General features: G+C 35.5%; 1 protein-coding gene across 1 annotated transcript; it reads left to right on the top strand.

The window, feature by feature from the left end:
• The first annotated feature begins 4,333 nt into the window (after positions 1-4,333).
• On the top strand, positions 4,334-5,413 carry FUT9 (fucosyltransferase 9). Its single transcript, XM_059942044.1, has one exon. The coding sequence runs from the start codon at positions 4,334-4,336 to the stop codon at positions 5,411-5,413; it is 1,080 nt and encodes a 359-aa protein (XP_059798027.1).
• The last annotated feature ends 14,703 nt before the right edge of the window (positions 5,414-20,116 follow it).

The following is a 20,116-nucleotide window of genomic DNA, read 5'->3' as shown; positions in this document are numbered from 1 at the left end:
CCCTGAATTGAAAAAATTTCAGAGACTGAATGTAGAAACTGTCCAAGATAAAGAAGTGTGCAGGGCAAGAGGAGTGGCAGTTGGCAACTTGCACACCAAAGGAAACAAATGTCTGAGACAAAAGTGAAAGCAGAAAAAAAAAAGAGAGGTTTTTGAGCATTTAGAGGTAATAACCCTAAAGATGAAACCACTGTATTCATAAGTCAGGAAATTGTTAGTTATGCCAGAATGTATTCTGAGGAATATTCAGGAAAAGCATTGCTGACCAAAGCTGGCATATTTTGGTGGCAGCTTCTCTGGTGTTTGGAGGAAGTAAAACAGAGGCTTATGCCTGGAAATATCAGAGATTGCATCCAAAGGTCTTGGAGAAATGTTCACAAACACAAATTTGATAGCATTCCGGAGATCAACCAGTGTCTTCTTGCCAAAAAGTAAATGGCATTTCTCCCAAAGGCAGGAGGCATTTGGCTCAGGAGCTAATGGGGAGAATTGTGGGAACTCAGAGCAGGAATGCCCACAAGAAAGATTTAGTGGAATGTGAGGTGTCAAGGGAGTCTTTGAAAGTAAAGCCATGAATATATTGTCTTACAGTGCTTTAAGGCAGAATATAATTCGGTGTACAGTGTAGAAAGTAGAAGGCTTATATTTTTATTCTTGTAAAAGATTTTAGCATAAAAGTTGTAGGAAAGAGTAGAAGCAAAACAAAACAATACCAACCCCCCCGCCAAATTTTTTTAAAGGGGCAATTTAAATTACAAACATCAGTGGAGTATTCAGAAGACTTTTGCAGAATTCCAGATACTAATATCATGATGCTAAACACCATAATGATTATATGGGGAAAAATTGTTCTCTGAGCCAGCCTAAACAGATTACTAACTGTTAAGTTAGACACCACCAAATAGTTAAACTCTAGGTGCAGTCTATGGCTTAATGTAAAGTGAAGAGGTTTGTTTGCTGTTTTGAGAATTTATATATAGCTTTTTTTAATCCAGATAATTTTTTGAAAGATCTAAGTTATATACTTCACATACTGCAGGAAGAAAAAAAAAAAAAAGGAGAGATAACCAATTGGGTTTTTGTTTTTTCATTTTGGGGGTTTTTTTTTGGCTTGATTAGGGTTTTGTTGTTTGTTTTTGTTGTTTGTTTGGATTTGTTTGTTTCAAGCAATAAAACCAATCATAACTAATGTAAACAAAAAAAGAAATTATTGCAAGTTTATGCAGTAGCTCTTAGAACTGAAGGAATAGCTGAAGAACCAAGCCCAAGAAGGCGGCATCGTGCGGAACTCCTTGGACCCAGATAGCAGAGTTCATGTAATTGTCTTCTCAGGAAACCCCACTGTGATTAATCAGCTCCAATATTTTTTCTCTCTTGGCCCTTACGCTCAAGTTTTAAACACCCAGAGAGAGAGAGAGTTTGAATGATCTGGCTCCCCTGCTTAACACTGGTTAAGAAAAAGGGAGATATTGCTCTCTGCAGTCCCAGAGATTGCACACAGGAGAGGAGAGGTACCTCGATAGGAAATTAGGGCGCTATTTTCAGAAAAAGGGAGACCAATTGCCAGGCAGTAAAAACTAGCAAATATCTGCTACAGAATCCTCTAAGTATAATATGCTTATAGAGCAACGTTTTGTGAAAAGACTGATACCATGACTTACTGAAAGACCTGCTTATATTCATTATAATTTGTTTTCTTATGTATTTTATCCAGACATTATTAATAATGAGTAATGTTTTGTACTTAGAGGAGATTGTAGATGTGTGTGTGGTTAGAAATGGTAATAATTTGCATAAAATCAGAATCTATTAGTCCAAAAGACTTTCAGCTATGATGAGAGCTCTGATTCTTGACTGTTTAACAAGAAATAGTAACATAATAGCAAACACATAGTGCTTTCTATTGTCCAGACACTGTAGGAAGCACATTACAAATTTTATTTTGTTTAACAGGAAAGAAATCACAATGTGACTATATATGGCAATCCTTCTGTTTTTTTAAACCATTTCTAATTTTAATCCACCTATTAATTTGTCAGTGATTCATTTCAGGTCTTTGGGGTTGATCTGAGTTGATCTCAAGATCCCCAAGTAGATACAAAGTTCTGTTCAAGGGTTTCTGATTTTTATGCTTTTTTTACTGAGGATTAAAAAGGCTTGCTTTATCAGGAGTGGTTTGATTATGAACCCGGACAACATATAGAGAGTAAGTGTACCACACAGAGATTGTCAGAGTTTTCATCTTTTCCAGATATATGCCTGTTTCTTTCAATTTAAAATAAGGATTCAAAACACACACACACACACACACACACACACACACACACACACACACACTTAGAATTACCACACCTTGAAGAAGCCTCCTGTTCTTCTTGGTTTCACATTTCTCTACATAATACCTTGAAGTGTACTTATGGTTTGAGAATCACACCTGAACCGTTTCTATTCCAAGCTCCTCCATTCTTTAACACTTAGAGCATTCTTAAAGTATGACTGAAGGTCTCTTAATGGAAAACACAATTATACACATTCAAATTCTTACAAATCTTTTACTAAGACTGTTATTTTTAATGCTAAAGTCTTTAAATTATATTCCTTCATATTACTTGAAACTATTAAAAAATGATATCAAAAACTTTAATTATCCTGTTTATGGTTATGATTTGCTTTATGCTATAAATGTATTGCTGTCTCTCTTGAGAGCTATAGTGACACAGCTGCGGGTCCTTCAAAAATAGGTTGTACGAACAATTCAAGACATGTTGGGTATCTAACTGAATTTTAGTAACGAGAAGTAGGTGAAAAAGTTCCTGTCAAGGGAATGTCAATTTGGGTCCAAGAGACGAAATTTTCTGACAGTTTCTGTACAAAGCAGGGGTTACTGAGTAACTGCCCCTGTTGTTTAGTAATTGACCCCGACAGCAGTGGAAAGTTGAAGGGGGAAGGTGTGCAGAGAGTTAACAAGAAGAACCTCAAGAAACTCAAAATGTCCAGGAAGCAGGAAAACTGAGAGGCACACAGTGGAAAGAATGTTGTTTCTGCCTAGCAACCAATTCTTCCCGTTTGGCCAAAAAAGTGTTGTGGGACTAAAATGTACAATATGCCAACTTTGAGATGCTACAAAGAGAATCAAAACTAGGAGATTTTGCTCATCTACTGGTAGGAATACCTGTAAGTCAATTTTAATGGTAGTTATTCTGTAGAGGGATATGTGTTAAATACACCAAGAAAGCAACTAAGTATAATTTCATTCATTCACACTTGGTTCACTTTTGTTTATCTAGTTACCAAGCATTTTACCTTGGGCATAGTTGGTACTCAGCAATCCACCCATTCATTCATGCAACATACACAGCATCTATTAAGCATCTACTGTAACCTGGTGATGAGGATACAGCAGTGAGAAACAAAGCCCCTCATGGAGCTTACATACTGTTATCATCAAGATGATTGTATCCTCTGGCTGCAACCAGGGGAATCAATGATTATAAAAATGTAGTCCTCAAGTGCCCAGACTCTGGAGCCAGAGCCTGAGTTTAAAAGTGTGTTCTGCCACTTACTATATCACCTTGGGCGAGTTTCTTAACCATTTTGCGCTTTAGTTTCTTCATGATTAAGATGGGAATATAATGAGTTAATACATATGCTTACGCAGACACACACACCACACATATGTATATACATTAACACACACACATATGTATATATATGTTCATGTAAGTCCTCAGATTAATGCTTGGCACTAATGAGCACCAGATAAGTGTCAGATATTGTTCTTGTTATGGGAAACTGATCTGAATTTAACTCCTGGGTAAATAGTCCTCACTTATATAAAGGGCAGAGACTAGAGAAATCAAGACAATAAAACCTGAGGTGCCAAATGCACCTCAATGGATTATTGATGTTTGTATTATTTGTTCAAAGAAGATTGTAGAAGGCAAGAAAGAGCATAACTCAATGGGTAAGCTAGTTACTCATATCTCTGGCCCTCAACTTCCTCATTCTGCAGAGAAGAGGTGATAAAAGACCTCCTTGATAGGGGTTCTGTGAGGAGCAAAGGAAATGTAGTATGCAAAGTGCTTGGCACAAAGCCTAGCTGAGAGTGAGCATTTAGGAAACAGGTACTGTTAAAGTTACAACTTGATTTTATTGAACTGACATCCTATATTTAGTTTTTGCTAAGACCGGAAAGGAAAATGCAGTTGATTTTGTGATTAAGTGTATTTTAGGATGTATCACCTGTTTATCTCAAAATGTATTTATGATTAACTTTTCATCCCTACCTCTACCTACCCCTCTATCTTTCCTTTTCTGTTTCACAGGAAAAATTATGACCTCGGCATCCAAAGGAATTCTCCGCCCATTTTTAATCGTCTGCATTATCCTGGGCTGCTTCATGGCATGTCTGCTCATTTACATCAAGCCCACCAACAGCTGGATCTTCAATCCGATGGAGTCAGCCAGCTCTGTGCTGAAAATGAAAAATTTCTTCTCCACCAAAACTGATTATTTTAACGAAACTACGATTCTGATTTGGGTGTGGCCATTCGGGCAGACCTTTGACCTTACATCTTGCCAAGCAATGTTCAACATCCAAGGATGCCATCTCACGACGGACCGGTCCCTGTACAACAAATCACACGCGGTTCTGATCCATCACCGAGACATCAGTTGGGATCTGACTAATTTACCTCAGCAGGCGAGGCCACCCTTCCAGAAATGGATTTGGATGAATTTGGAATCACCAACTCACACACCCCAGAAGAGCGGCATTGAGCACCTGTTCAACCTGACTCTGACTTACCGCCGCGACTCAGATATCCAAGTGCCTTATGGCTTCTTGACGGTGAGCACGAACCCCTTCGTGTTTGAAGTGCCAAGCAAAGAGAAGTTAGTGTGCTGGGTTGTAAGTAACTGGAACCCTGAGCATGCCAGGGTCAAGTATTACAATGAGCTAAGCAAAAGCATTGAAATCCATACCTATGGGCAAGCATTTGGAGAGTATGTGAATGATAAAAATTTGATTCCTACCATATCTACTTGCAAATTTTATCTTTCCTTTGAAAACTCAATCCACAAAGATTACATCACAGAAAAGCTCTACAATGCTTTTCTGGCTGGCTCTGTGCCTGTTGTTTTGGGGCCATCTAGGGAAAACTATGAGAATTATATTCCAGCAGATTCATTCATTCATGTGGAAGATTATAACTCTCCCAGTGAGCTAGCAAAGTATCTGAAGGAAGTAGATAAAAACAATAAATTATACCTTAGTTACTTTAACTGGAGGAAAGATTTCACAGTAAATCTTCCACGATTTTGGGAATCACATGCATGCTTGGCTTGTGACCATGTGAAAAGACATCAAGAATATAAATCCGTTGGTAATTTAGAGAAATGGTTTTGGAATTAAAGTTTTCCATCATTTGCACACTTGGCAAATTATTTTGATGAGATATTATTGAGGTTTTGAAGATGAGAAGAGACATCATTCAGCTTTTGTGTCTTAATTTATTTGTATCACTCTCTCTTGGGTGACATATATATTTTGATGGAGATTTTTGAGAGTGCAGCCTCAGCAATCACTCCAGTTGTTTTAAATTATCTTATATATACCTAATTATGTGCACTGAAAAATAATTTATTCTTCTCTATCATTTGTAAACATCATTTTTTTCAGATTTTTGTAGTTGTCTGTAATGTAAATTTGTGATTCGATTGTTGTTCCTACACTGATCAGTTGTTTAATCTATTTGGTAAATGAAGATGCACATCTTCAAATATGAAATATTTTCATTAAATATTATCATCTCTAGTTCCACGTTGGCATAATGTAACAAAGGAAAAGCATTTGTAATTGAATTCTAACCTCTTTGACTTCAAAGTTGAACAGTGTATAACTGTCTCTATTTGATCTATTTTTTACCTGTTTACCACATTTGTGAATGCCACATTTGTGAATTATTCACTTAGTGAATAAGCCAGATAGTGGAACAGAACTATTCTATTCAGGAAGCTATTAGGCTTTCCATTTATTTTCATTAAGCTGACTTGCACATGCAGCCACTTGTTCTCATGATCTTAAGTTAAATTATTTAAGTATTTTTAAATATCCAATTTGTTGGGATTTTTAGTACCTGGGAAATAATCCTAGTAACACTTAAGAAAATCTAAGATAGTTTTCTTCCTGATCTTAACACTCCTTTTTATAATAAAACAAATAATCTTATCAAGCGACAAGGGAAAAGGTTATGTATAGATACAAGTCATATTTATAATTGGTACATTTATGTGTCAATATAATTGTTAATAACATATCAATTTAAAATATTTTTTCCAAAAGTCCAATGTCTAAAACTGTTTCATTTCACCATATGAACATAATATGTGAGATGTTTGTCCTATCATTTAAAAGAACCTAAATAAAATTATTATCAAGGTGTTAAGTATAAGATGTTAAACATAATAAAATGGCAATCTGTAGGGAACACGTAATGCTAACACAGAGTGATATCTCAATGCATATTTGTTGAATTAATAAATGAATGACATTGAAAGTCATCAGAAAATTTTTGTTTGTTCCCAAAAAGTGACAGTTCTAGCCTAGAGTTACTAACTGGAGATGATGTTTTATATTCCATTTTTGTAATTATTCATATGTGGCACATATGACCATGGCCCTCAGGGTTTTACAGAACCAAAACAAACTTTCACTACACTACATTTTTAGAGAATTCACCCCTGAACTTGCAGTTGCTGTACAGTGTTTCCCCTCCATAACGTTAGGGGCTGGATATAAGCAGAGAACAGTGGGTGAGAAAAGATGGGAAGATAAGGATTCTTCAAAGAAAGCATTTACCAAAAGAATCTTTAATGACTTTATTCTAAACCCATCAAAAGTGTTAGAATGTTCTGATGACATCCATTTGTGTCTATTTGTGACTTAGTCTAATAATCCTCTACATGTTAACATCAGTAGAACTCAACTCCACAATTTTCTACATCAAATGGAAGTTAGAGAGAGGCGCAAATTTAAATTCAGAAAGCAGGAGCTATGTCCAACAATCCAGACTGCCTTGTGAGGGATTGAGCTCTTGGGACCACTAGAAGGATTTGAGCAGAGGAAGATTCCTACATTGGATGAAGGATTGTTTGATCTTCAGGTTCACTCTTTTACCCATGACTGAACAGGCTCCCTGTGTCAGGCAATGCCCTAACCAGAGATAAAGATGAACAGACCTGTTTCTGAGCCACGAACTTTGTTTACTCATTTGACCTAATGGAAGATTACCTCCATATTATCTCTTCTAACCACACTGCATCCAGAAATGATATGTCTGTGTAGATGCCCTCCTAGAGAAGGAGAGATCTCCACCACATTTATTTCATTACGTTCAAATAGTCAAATTCATACGTTTATGTTTACTTTATTGTCTTTTTGGCCAACAAAAAGTATAAGGATCTAAAGAGGATGCATTACTAACCAATTTAGAAATACCTGCTTTCTTCAAAAGCAGAAAAGCATTCAGTAAAAAGCCTTTGCTGTGGTGGATGCTCATGATTTCAAAGAACTGAGAAACCTGTGGGCATTGCCTTTATTGTCAACTATGAATTTGGCCTCTTTCTCAGTGTGAGACTATAATTATATGCTGATAATATGACTGAAGCTAAGGCAATTAATACTAAGTGACTAACTAGCACATCTGTATATTAAAAACCCATTACCAAGTCCCAGAAGAATAAGCTTTCTTAATATGAAGTGCCAAAAATGAATGAGTCAGCTTCAATTCTGGGTCCATTGATCAGTGAGTTTTAGGGCTGGAAGAAATTATAGCAATGTTTACAAACCAATCTCTTCGTTCTACTTATGAAGCAACTAGATTCAGAGATAATATTTATTTAAGACATATGTTCACACACACACACACACACACAGGCACACACACTCGTACACCCCACACCTATATTGACATAGCCAAGATTAGAATTAAAGGGTACTATCTCTCTTGATCCTGTTTTCTTCTTCATTGTATTCTCACCTTATCATTGAAGTACATCTCAATTCTAAAAATGTGAATGCCTTATTGGTGTTATTAGGGCCTGTAGAATGTTACACTCTCTGTGGAAGCACTTTGACTTTTGAAAAAGTATACATAAGGTAAATAAAACATGAAACTTGTTAGCATTCTTTCTGGTTTAAATATTTTAGGAGTTGAGCTTTAGTAGAAGGAAATGGGCTTTCACTACATTTGAAGTGAAATGCAACCCTCAAGATGGTTCTGTTTCTCTGCCACTTCTTTAATAAATCCTGTGGATTGCAATTTTTTAAGGATATCACGTGGTGAAAGATAAAGATTTGACAAGATTGGCTCGCTGCTGGTTACAAAAACAAACAAATTTTGCCAGGAGGTAGATTGTGAATATAAAAAAAGAACAGACCACTTAACAAGTTTTATTTAAAAATATCAAAAATCTTTTACTTTCAATGGTCTTAATATTTAAATATTATTTATTGTAGGCCTTACTAGTAAGAATATATAAATATAATTATTATAGGCCTTATTAATAAGAACATATACTAAATTCTCCATATCCAGCAGTACGTCATATCTGAAAAAGAAAGACATGACAGTCATAGTTTATGACAGCCATAAATATGACAATATGAAATAGAAACTGAAAAAGTTATCTAAATAGGAATCCACTATCAGCTTCAAAATTGTATATTTACTATACAAATTCTGATAATTCCAGAATGTGCAGAAATATCTTCTGTTGTGAGGGCTTAGAAAGCTCAGAGCATCTGAGGTATAAATTGACCAACTATTTAGAAATTATTTGCTGAGACTTTATATTCTTGCCTCCAGTTGGAGGTTAAATATGGAAAGAATAGGAAACTATACTACTGAGATCTTTTTGCCTGCCTATTTTCAGACTAGATTCCATGAGTCTTAAAGACAATCACTCAGAAAATGTCTCTGCATGAATTAATGTTACCAAAACAAGGTTTAGATCCTTACATTATGACTTTGTGCTTAATCATATCTTTGAGTGCCCTTAAACTCTGATCTCATTTAAGGGAACTTCTTAATAAATTAATTGTAATCAAGCTGTTAAACAAAATAAATTTTAGAATCTAAAAGATAAATCCAGTGCCTAACCCAGAGGAGGATCTCAACAAATACTTGTTGAATGAATAAACAGATTGCATTAGAGATCATGCAAAATATTTTTTAAAGTGTGATAACAGTTCCAGCTTCTTGGTACCCGTTAGACATGATGTATTTATTTCATTGGTCAGTTTGCTGCCTGGATGCAAAAGGAAGGCATTTTATGTCTTTCCAGTTTTACTGCATTCTAAGACCCCAAAGAAGTAACATTTCTAGAAAGATTTAAAAGAATTTGGAACATGTTAACATTCTATTCAAATATTAACATACCAACTGTTTCTAATGGAAAAAACAATTAGTATTTAAGAAGAATATAAAGTGCAAGCACCGTAGGGGGCACATATATTTATTACCAAACTATGCATGGGGAGAAATATCTTTCCTTTCCTCCCGAACTACACTTCTTTGTATTGCAAACATCTGTCAATTAAGATGGTATTTTTTTTTCTGGACATCTCTCATCTGGAGATTTTGTAGCATTTTGCAAATGGATAAGCTCCACTACTACCAAAAGTGTTCTTCCTCTTAGTAATTCATATTGAATGCATCCATATCCGTAAGCATTATATAGAGCAGTTTACAACATAAATGAGAGATGGCCTGCTAAACCAGAAATATGAGTAATGCTAGGCTGGCTTATTTATTCAAAAAACTGTAATTTTGAGAAAGCCACTTAACCTCTCTGGACCTTGTTTTTTGTATGTTCCTTTTAGCACTGTTACTCTCTCATCTAAGATCTAAACTGATATATGCGCATATTTGCAAATGCAGTTCCAATGACCATCACAAAATAATATTTTGGAAGTAAATATTCCAACAGATTTCCCTCTTATTTCTCTGAATAGACAAGTAAAGTATAAAACTGATTATTAAACTAATATTTGGAAAGAGCCTAATCCAGTGAATATAGCAAATGCTCAATTAACTAACCCTCCTCCTTTAACTCCTTCCACCCCTTAGTTCTCTACCTACTTCCTTTGCAATTCATGTACTCACCTACTCACTGAGATCTTAATTGCCTGCAGAAAAATAAGCATATATTGAGCATTATTTTAAAATATTTTAAATTTTTCTACACCATCCACATTCCTATTACAATTATCTGAAAATTTTTATTTATGCAAAAATTTCAGGGAGGTAGTGGAGGTGCATAGTCAATCCCCAGATGACAGTAAAATGGGGAGGCTAATTTGAGTAAGCCAGATTGAACACATCTGGACAATTCAGTTATTTTTTAAACTCACAGCTAATATATATTTATTCATTTGATTTAAATTAAAAATATTTTTAAAAAGAATTTAAAAAGAACCCCTCCAACATCAGCTGCCTTTTGTCAATGTTAGTGAAAATCCTGGTTCCTGGGTCACCTGACCTAGAATCATCAGAGGTGTTTATGAACAATACTGATTCCTGGGCCCGGCTCATGCAGTTGGAATCTCTTCACATAAGTCCAAAACAACATGCTTTTAATGCATGTCCTAAGTTATTCTGTTTCATGCTATAGTTTGTGAACCATCCTAAGCCAATGGTTCTCAAACATGCCTTTGGAACTTGCTGGGTCAGCTACATAAGAATCATTTGAAAAAGTGTTAATAATACACAGCTTCTGATTCTCTGGATCTGAGATGGGAACTGGAATCTGTATTTTTAAAATCTCTCCAGATAGTTCTGATGTGCTGTTAGTTTTGAGGTCTAAGTCTTAGCCACCTGTTAAATGGGAAGTGTTCTATCGCTTGGTTGAAACGAGCTATCACCTTTCTTGAGTTAACCTGGAATCTTTCAAATATGTCAGTAAAGTATTCATTCCTCTACTTCAAGGTCCAAAACAATGTCTATGCCTAATTATTTCATGCAAAGGCTCCACAGCTGATACTAACATGGGGCCACCTCTGGGAACCACCAGTCTACACAAAAGACATGAACAATTCTTGGCCTGGAGGAATTAGTAGAACAAGAAAAGGTTATATACCTTGAAAAAAATATCTCTCATTCTCTTTCTGGGTTCTAACTTCATGTTTATATTTTGCAATGGAAGGACTAGACTGTCCAATTACTAAAATCCTTTACAGCCATAAAATCTTAGGCTTCTGTGATCTGCTTATCTGCTGTAAGTGTTTAAGAAAACTCTTTCCCAGATTCCAAAGTCCTTGCTTGATGGGTGGAAAAGTAATTTGCAATTGGGATATACCAGCAAGCTGTAGCACATGGATTTTTTTTAAATTGAAGTATAGCAAATTGATTTACAATATTATATTAGGTGTACAACATAGTGGTTCAATATTTTTATAGACTGTACTCCATTTAAAGTTATTACAAAACAATGGCTATATTTCCCTGTGCTGTACAAGAAGCAACAAGGTTATAGCGTACAGCACATGGATTTTTTTTTTTTCTAATTTTTTTTTTTTTTTTTTTTTTTGCTGCCCCGTGCAGCATGTGGGATCCTAGTTCCCCGACCAGGGATTGAACCCGCGCCCCCTGCATTGGAAGCGCAGAGTGCCAACCACTGGACCGCCAGGGAAGTCCCAGCACATGGATTTTTGATGACCACAGATTTAGAGTTGAATCCCAGCTCTGCCCATTCACTGTGTGCAAGTTATGTGACTTCTCTTAGCCTCAGATTTTGCATATGGGGGTAACATGCATGTGGAGGTAACATGGAGGTAACATATTCCTGATGTGTTTTTTGTGAGGACAAATATAATGACGTTTAAGTGACTAGACAATGTGTCCAATTAGTATGGTTTACTATAATGAAAGATCATTGTGAGGAATCCAAAATTATTTCCACAGTTTCAGTTCTGAGGCTCTGAAAGCGTTAAGCAGACAGTTTATAAGAATCACTGCAATTTTAAATAAGCCAAAGGAATAATCTTCAGGAGAGGAAAAACAAATATAGCGTGGAGGCGTGCATTCACGTCTTCTGTAATCACTAAGTAATGCAAGGGGTGTGGGGAGCTGACAGTCATAGTGCATAGGCATTATTTGCATTACTAAACACATACATCATTTCTTAAAATCATGGAACCCAAAGCAGACCTAATTTTACCTCCATGTTATGAGCAATCAGTAAATTAATAGTCAATTTAACATATTATCAGTTGGTATAGCTCAAGTCACAGACGGAAGAGCAGGAAGATTCCCAGAAATCGTTTTCTGGTAAGGAAAGAGGCTTAGAAATAAATATTCAACAACTTGACTTAATCCCTCATTTCAACTGTCTAGTAGTTTAGCCACAGAACTAGTTAATGATAAAAGTTAGGAAACAGAATCAAGTCTCTACTTTTTGTAAAGTTTAAAAAGAATGCTAAAATTTACTTTTAAAATGTTAGAGTATACATTCAATGAGTTGGGATGTATTTGTTTACTGGTGCAGAAATAAAATAATTCTTAGCCAGAGTGCAATTGACTACTCTAATTACTAAATGCATAATAAAAAGAGTTTTGATATGAATATTCTCAACTGCTCATGTGCACAATTTCTAAGTTGTACTGTAATAAAACAAAAAGGTAGACTTAAGGACAATTTTTATTTTTAATGTGTAAAAAAGGAATGATATTCAAAATAGTATTTTTAAGTAGTTCCTAGTTGTGTTGCTTTAAAAAATTTTAGAAACATTTATTGTTTCAGATACAACCTTAGAAAACTTCAAAAACTGAATTAAGTCATTTTTCTGAGTTCTCTGGCAACCAAACTGTTGAATTAATTATATATGTAAAGTATGTTAAATTAGAGCTTGCTGGAATTTCATTGTGAAAAATGTAAATTTTATCAGAAAAATTTTAAGAGCGATTTCTACAGAGAGGTATGTTAACTGTTGTGGCTTTCTACACATGACTGCATTCCATTTTGATTAATGAGAGTGCAAGAGAGAGAAAAGGGGCTCGGCAGAAAGAGGACCCACACTAAATTAACAACCCAGTACTACTCATTATGCAAGAAATATGTGCCAGGGTACAACGCGCATCCCCTGATCTCAGACGGGCCTCATTAGCCACCTTGGTCCCTCGGATGAGACAATCCTGAAGATGCCATCTTCATCCAAGGCAAGATTGCCAGAAGAGAGCTCACTATCATGTTGGGTAGGATGCGTGTCTCTAGGGACTGTAATGAGATCAGGCCTTTCACATACTGATTTTCGAAAGCCCTCGAGCAAATCGAGAATATCTGGTTACCTGTGTAAAACTGGGAGCAGCACACTTTTTAGATAACAGGTGACCTACCTCAAATATTTTATATATTATTTTAAAATACTGAATCAAAAGACAAAGACTTGTGGCCAGGAGTTTACTTAAAAGGAAAACAAAACAAAACAAAAAATCCCTTTTAGCTTGTAGATGCTCTACATTCAAATCAATGAAGGCTCTTGCCCCGGAAGATTAACAGGTTATGTGGCAGTGGAAATAGGAATAGGAAAAAAAAAAAAAAAAAAAGCTGTGAAAATAGCATCACCCTTTTTTACTCTTAAAATAAAAATTTAAATCTCTAGAGCTATCAGTATGATGGCAACCTTCACAAACAATATATCTATTCATGTGCCTTTTTTCCCCCTCTTTTCCCTTTTTCTCTCTTTTTATTTAAGGTTGGGTTTGGTAAGAGTCAGGGTTAGCGGAGTAATTGTGACAATGTAAAAAACAACATTTCCATAAATCCTGTGTCAGATGAAGATAAGAAGTAATGTTTGCTGGAGGAAATGCAGCTGGTCAAAATTATTTGAATGAAATTATTGAGATTTATCATCTTCATTGGAATACTGTGGTCTATTCTAAATCCAAAACAACATGTGTGCATAATAGATGTTTATAAAGGGAAAAGGTAAAGAGCTAACAAGTCTGCAGGTAGATACAAGTTCACAAAGCTACAGAAAGGAGAAAAATGGTGACAAGAAACAAGGAAAGGAGCATTAAATTAAGGATCAGAACTCAAGTTCTAGCTTACATAATCTATTGTATAATTCACTAGCTTTTCTGGGCCATAGATTTCTCATCTATCAACAGAGTGCAGTGAACTTTACATTATCGTCACCTGAGAAACTCTTACAAATTTTGATTTGTTGATTAGACATCCTGGTTTAATTAGCCTGGCACAGGGCATGAGCTGTCATATATTCGCCTAGAATTTTTCTTCTTTTCTTCCTGCTCCCTTCCATGTGGTCATGTGGATGCTCTGTGAGCCACAAGAAAGAGGGAAAAGAAGTTAACAGGCAATTTCTTTAGGAGCTCTAACTAAAGCACTGCTAATGAAGAAAGCTGCAAGGGAGGTTTACAGACGAAGAGTAGGGATGCCATATGCTTCCTCTTATCTCATTTCCTCAAGAACACACATATAGACTCACCCATGCCTATCCTTTTTTTTATGTAGTTCAAGTGTAACTTTGAATAAAACGACATACACTCAAGTAAGGAAGGTCAAAACTATCATGCTGAAACAATATGTGCCAATTCTAGCCAATGTGTGACTTGTAAGGGTCAGTAATCCATAAACTATTTGGATGGTAATTGTATGTTTTATTCATGTAATGTGATTTTGCACTATTGTATTGTCATATTTAAACAGACTCAAAAACACCCTGAAACCTAAATGCCAAATGTACAGTTTATAGTTTCATGTTATTTCTGATAAGGATACTTGCATTGTGCTAATAGTTGTTTAATGCTCTTAACTTTCTGTATGTGTATTATTGCCATGCAGACCTGATAGGGTTGTCGTAAGCACACTAACTAGTCATCTGAATTTTTATAGATAAAACCACACATTGATCAGAAATCACTTTTCTACTTATTTTTTTGTAGAGTATTTTTCCACACTTGAAAAAACATGATTATTTTATATCAAACATCAGCTTTTCTTTAAAATCTTATTTTAGTAGCCAGTGCATGTTTGAAATAAGTTGTGCTAGAAATTATATGACGATGTTATGGTTGTGTTATATTAGGTGAAAAACTGCATGCCATTAGTGAATCGTGCCACTTTGGGGGGATTCACACTGCCAACTCACCCCTCACCCACAGGCTTCATCTCATCCCATGTGCATGATTCACGTTCTTTCAGAAGTCCTTTTTAAACTTTAGTAGTGAAAATGTTACTCTCAGTGTGAATGAGCCCATAGACAATGCTACTTTGCTTATTTTCTAACTTTGCAGCATATTGTGGTAAATTCCACTCCTCCCAATTTTCTTCTTGGCGTTTCTTGTCGGCAATAAAATACAACAAATAAAATCATTTGTTGGCAAATGATACAATTTACTGTATAGCAATTTCCTGTAAGGAAGCATGAAGATGTGAAAAAAAAAATCATCTCAATCCATTCCGTACTATGAATACAATATTCTGGCAGATTTTTCTACAATCAAGAATGGTATGTCTTTTTTTGCCAAAATCAGTACTACTGCCAGTGGGGTTAAAAAAAATAATTAATTAAAAAAAAAAACAAAAAAACTTGAGGCCAGGTCTGCACAACACTAAATTGGTCAGTAACGTTTAGAACCCCCAGGCAGTATGGAGAGCCAATCAGTATAATTGGTAGGAGGAAAAGAAATAAACCCAATCTTTTTCTCAGTAACTTGAGTAATTTAAAAACAAAAAGATGATTGCACAGAAAATGTGAATTTTGGCTGCAAGACCAAGCCTCTACATGCTGAAAATTTGCAGTCCATGTGAGCAGAAATTACTCCGTTCAGCAAAGTCCTGTCTTTATTTTTGCCTTTGCATTCTTTTTTCCGAAAATATATTTGTGTTTTTAGAAGGGCTTAATTCCAAACGGATAATATATGTGGACCAATAACCACCCCACCCCACCCACGAATGAAATTAGCCATTCACCATGATATAGTGAGGCTAGAACATAGCACTTGGTGACTTGAACACCAGTATAGCATTTACACTGTTGGAAGCTAATTTCATTGCTATGTTATTAAAACAGTGGGGATCCTATTTATACATTTATTTATTTATTTATTTGCAGAAGTTTGGTTCATTCAGGTTATTTTAACAGCTTCAGTGAAGTTAGTATATTGGTAAGAAAAGCTGACTTCAGCTATTATTCCAAGTGAAAATCATGCAACTGAGTCTTGCTACATCCTGGAGTCAAGCATTGATCCAAATGATGAGTAGCCATTCCCAGCAATGTGAAGGCCAACTTCCCAGACCAGGATGTTGTATGTTTATGACAGTCAGCAAACATCAGTCTGGGCTCTTAGTTTGCTACCATACTGTTCCCTTCATTGATTCAACCTGTAAATAACATAACATATTATGGCAGCTAAGCAAATATTTTAATAAGCCATGAGAGGCAAAATGCCATTGAAGATCTGTATATTCAGCTACCTGGAGAACTTGTGTTTTCCACAAATTAAACTGGAGTTGTCATTTGAAGTTTCCTTCCCTTAAAAATACTATTATAATGTGGGTTCCTTGCCACTGATGTCTTTCTGGGCTTATAAATATATGATGTGATTGCTATAGTTATAATTTTGTGAAATTTTGTTCAGCAACTAATAGTGACTTCAATCTGTGCTAAGATCCCCAGGCAGAAATAATGTATAAAAGATTTGAGCCTGTATCTGTAAGAAGAAATCTCTTCAATCATATTTCCTATATTCAGTGTAAGTATTTCACTGATTTACCGCTGGAATTATCCCTTGGATGTGTAAATAATGATGTTCTATTCAGGCCTAATAAATTCCTGTACTGTGAATATTTAAAATAAAAAATTCAATTTAAATGTGCAATACTTACTGCTGGTTATTTATAATGCTTATATTCAAAATCATTCATTCGAGGAAATTCCTTTCCACTTATATGAAAATCTAGATTCCCTGTATACATTGAATTAAAATTTTAAAACTAAATAAATACATCTTACAGATTATACATTCATTACAAAGACCAAGTCAGAAAATGACATGAACCTCAGCAGTGCTCTACAATGAGAGTATGTCTTATGTGAGTTTGGATGCCTGCATATGTGTCTCGATGTGTGGGTCTGTTTTGTGTGCTCATGTTTATGTGTGTATACCTCTGTTGTTTGTGGGGAGAAGGGCAGGTTCTTTTCTTTCTCTTGGCTTCATGTTTCTTTCTTCTCTCTGGGCAGATAGGATGGTAGTACATCTCAGCATACCTGGAGGGAAATGAAAACTCCTCAGTCCAGTTTACAACTTGGATCCAACCACATATAGGTATTAACTGGCCATTTCTTACTTAAGTTAGCTATCCCTTTCAGGTAAGTACTCAGAGATAAAAACTAATCCATCTTGGCACACTTCCCAGGAATGGCTACTATATCAAATATGTCTGTAACAATCCTCCCAAAATCTCTGTAACAGATCCCACAGTGATCCCAGTAGTTCTTACTCCAAAATAAATTCTATGGTCAAATATAAATGATAATAATAGTAAATATAGATCAAGGGCTTTCAATAAGCCAGGCTATATTCTAAATACTTCACATATGTTATTTCATTTAATCTTTACAACACTCTACACTTCCACCATTACCTTTATTTTTCTCAGCCAAAAAGTTGGGACACACACCCAAGTTTACACAATTTGAAAGAGGTAGAGTTGGAATTTGAGGCCAGGCAATTAACCCAGGGTCTCAATGATTAACCACTAAGTTCTACTTGTTGGAAACACTGGGTTAAATGAGGTTGAACCAATGATTGATTGATTTCTGTTATAGAATTCCTTACTAACCTTAATGTGTTACTGTGAATTATGAATTTTCCACAGCAGGATATACCATAAAGTTTCCAAAGCTTATATAACCACCAACTTTTTAATTTTCATGGAGTACCTAAAAACACTAGTAGAACATTCTTTGGCGAATGTTGCTATAACTTGATTTTTGTTCTGGGTTAATAAAATAATACATAAGAAACAATTGAACCATAAGGAAAATTGAGCAAAAATTAAGTGTATTTATTTTCAGTTTAATATCAATTGGTTATAGAATTCTTTTCCTATTGATTCTAAGATTAATGAATATGTCAACCTGGGTAGACAAAATTGAATTGTGTCATACAACCAAACTCCTAAAATTATTTTTTTTTAAATCAGTTGTAAAGAAAGAGAACGACTCATTTTCAGATAAATAAATGAAAGCAAAATGTTAACTAGCAAGTAGTCCATCTATGTGTCATACCGATTCAAGAATTAATATATTCAAAGAAACAGGTACTTAGCAAGCATATAATTTAGTTAAATTCTTTGGTGATAAATTTATAATGAATTCAAAATGGAAGCTAAGGAAGCAGTTTCTTTCTAGAATTACTGTATGAAAGACAATCACTATCTTTTCTCAAAAAAAAGTGATAAATTCATTCAACTTAGTGCCTCCTGGATGCAGGAAACTGTTGTTTTGTCTTTTAGAAGACAATAGATGAATAAGACACAAATTCTGCCCACATATGTTTCATAATTTAATCCTCAGATAACTCACACCCTCAAGGGAGAAATCGCATTCAGAGGAGGGAGAAATGCACAGGAGAAGATGAAGAAAGATACAGAAAGGAATGCCATTTAAACTGGACAAGCAGGTACTAGGAAGGGAAAGACATGAATGATGGGAAAGGGAACAGAGTGACTTATGTACAGAGAAGGAGAAGTACAGAGAAGAAGAAAAACATAATTCAACTTAATTATAGCTTTGTGTCTGTGAGGGGAGGAATAAGCAGTGAGATATGTAGGTTTTGTGGAAACCAGGGTAGAACCCTACCTACCCTAGGGCAGAACCTACCAAGCAGACAGGGCAGTATGATGATTATGAGCATGGGCTGTGAAGCCTGAAGACTTGTCCAGATTTCAGTAGCCATAGCCCCCCACCAGGAGCAACTGTGCTCCCTAGGGGTCATTTGGCAAAATGAGGAAAAGTTTTTAGCTGTCACAATTATTTTAATGTTGGATATAGTATTGTGATCATGTAAAGATGTTTAAGTAATACTACATTTAGCTTTTAAGACAGTGACATTATAGCTGTAACACACTGCTTATTGACATTTAAAGGGAAAAATATCATTAGTCAGTGAGCTAAATATTTCAGAAAAACTCTTCTGATGATCATAGCTAAAAAAAGATGGAGGAAACATAAAAAATTATCATCCAAAAGTTATCAAATAGTTGGGTGGTAAGGAATTAAAATGCCGAGACACTGGAAAGGCTGTGAATCCAGAGATTTTTAACAGGGCAATTGGGAACATTTTTGCCTGGGGCATTATCCAATTATAAGTTGATCACCACCAAAAGCTGAGCTACTTCTTATTTTACACATTTTTAACATCATCACAAGTCTTGGGTGACAAAAATCAACCTTCAGGACACATGACATGTATAATCCTACTAAGCTTCACTGTCTGCTTTGGGTTGGCTTTTAAAAGCCACATCCCAGGATTAAGAGGAAAGAAGGAACCACCCTTGCACAGCCAGCAGCCAGGTCATCTGGGTAGACCAGAAAACTTCAAACCCTAATCTCAGTGTTAAGTTATACAGACTAATAGTGATCCCAGAAACCAGCAGTAGCAATAAAAATCTTTAGAAAGATTTTAAAGAAAGATAAATCATCCCCAGTTCTCTATTATTTCTATCAATAATTTTCCTTATATACTATCCATTACTCAAAAATAAACAGACAAATGAGAAAACCAATCATAGATGACAAGCAAGCAAAACCACTTCTGAAACATCAATAGAAACACATACAAAGGACCCCTGAGTTGAGGACACAGAGAGACAGAGTTGGTAGAATGGAGAGGCAAGGAAAGGCATATTTGTAGGGTAGAGTACCAAACAGGAAAGAGCTGGAGAGAGAGAGAGACAGAGACAGAGACAGAGACCAATAGAGACAGAGAGATTCAAAGATCTGCAGAGGGGCCCCCTGTTAAGAATTCAGCCGAGTGCTGATCGAAACATGTGTGTGAGGAAATTACCTGAGACCAGAGGAAAAACAACC

The sequence above is a fragment of the Balaenoptera ricei genome, chromosome 12 (assembly GCF_028023285.1).
Source record: "Balaenoptera ricei isolate mBalRic1 chromosome 12, mBalRic1.hap2, whole genome shotgun sequence".
Taxonomy (NCBI): Eukaryota; Metazoa; Chordata; class Mammalia; order Artiodactyla; family Balaenopteridae; genus Balaenoptera; species Balaenoptera ricei.
Note: the sequence above shows the minus strand (reverse complement) of the source record. Positions and strands in the feature narration are given on the sequence as shown.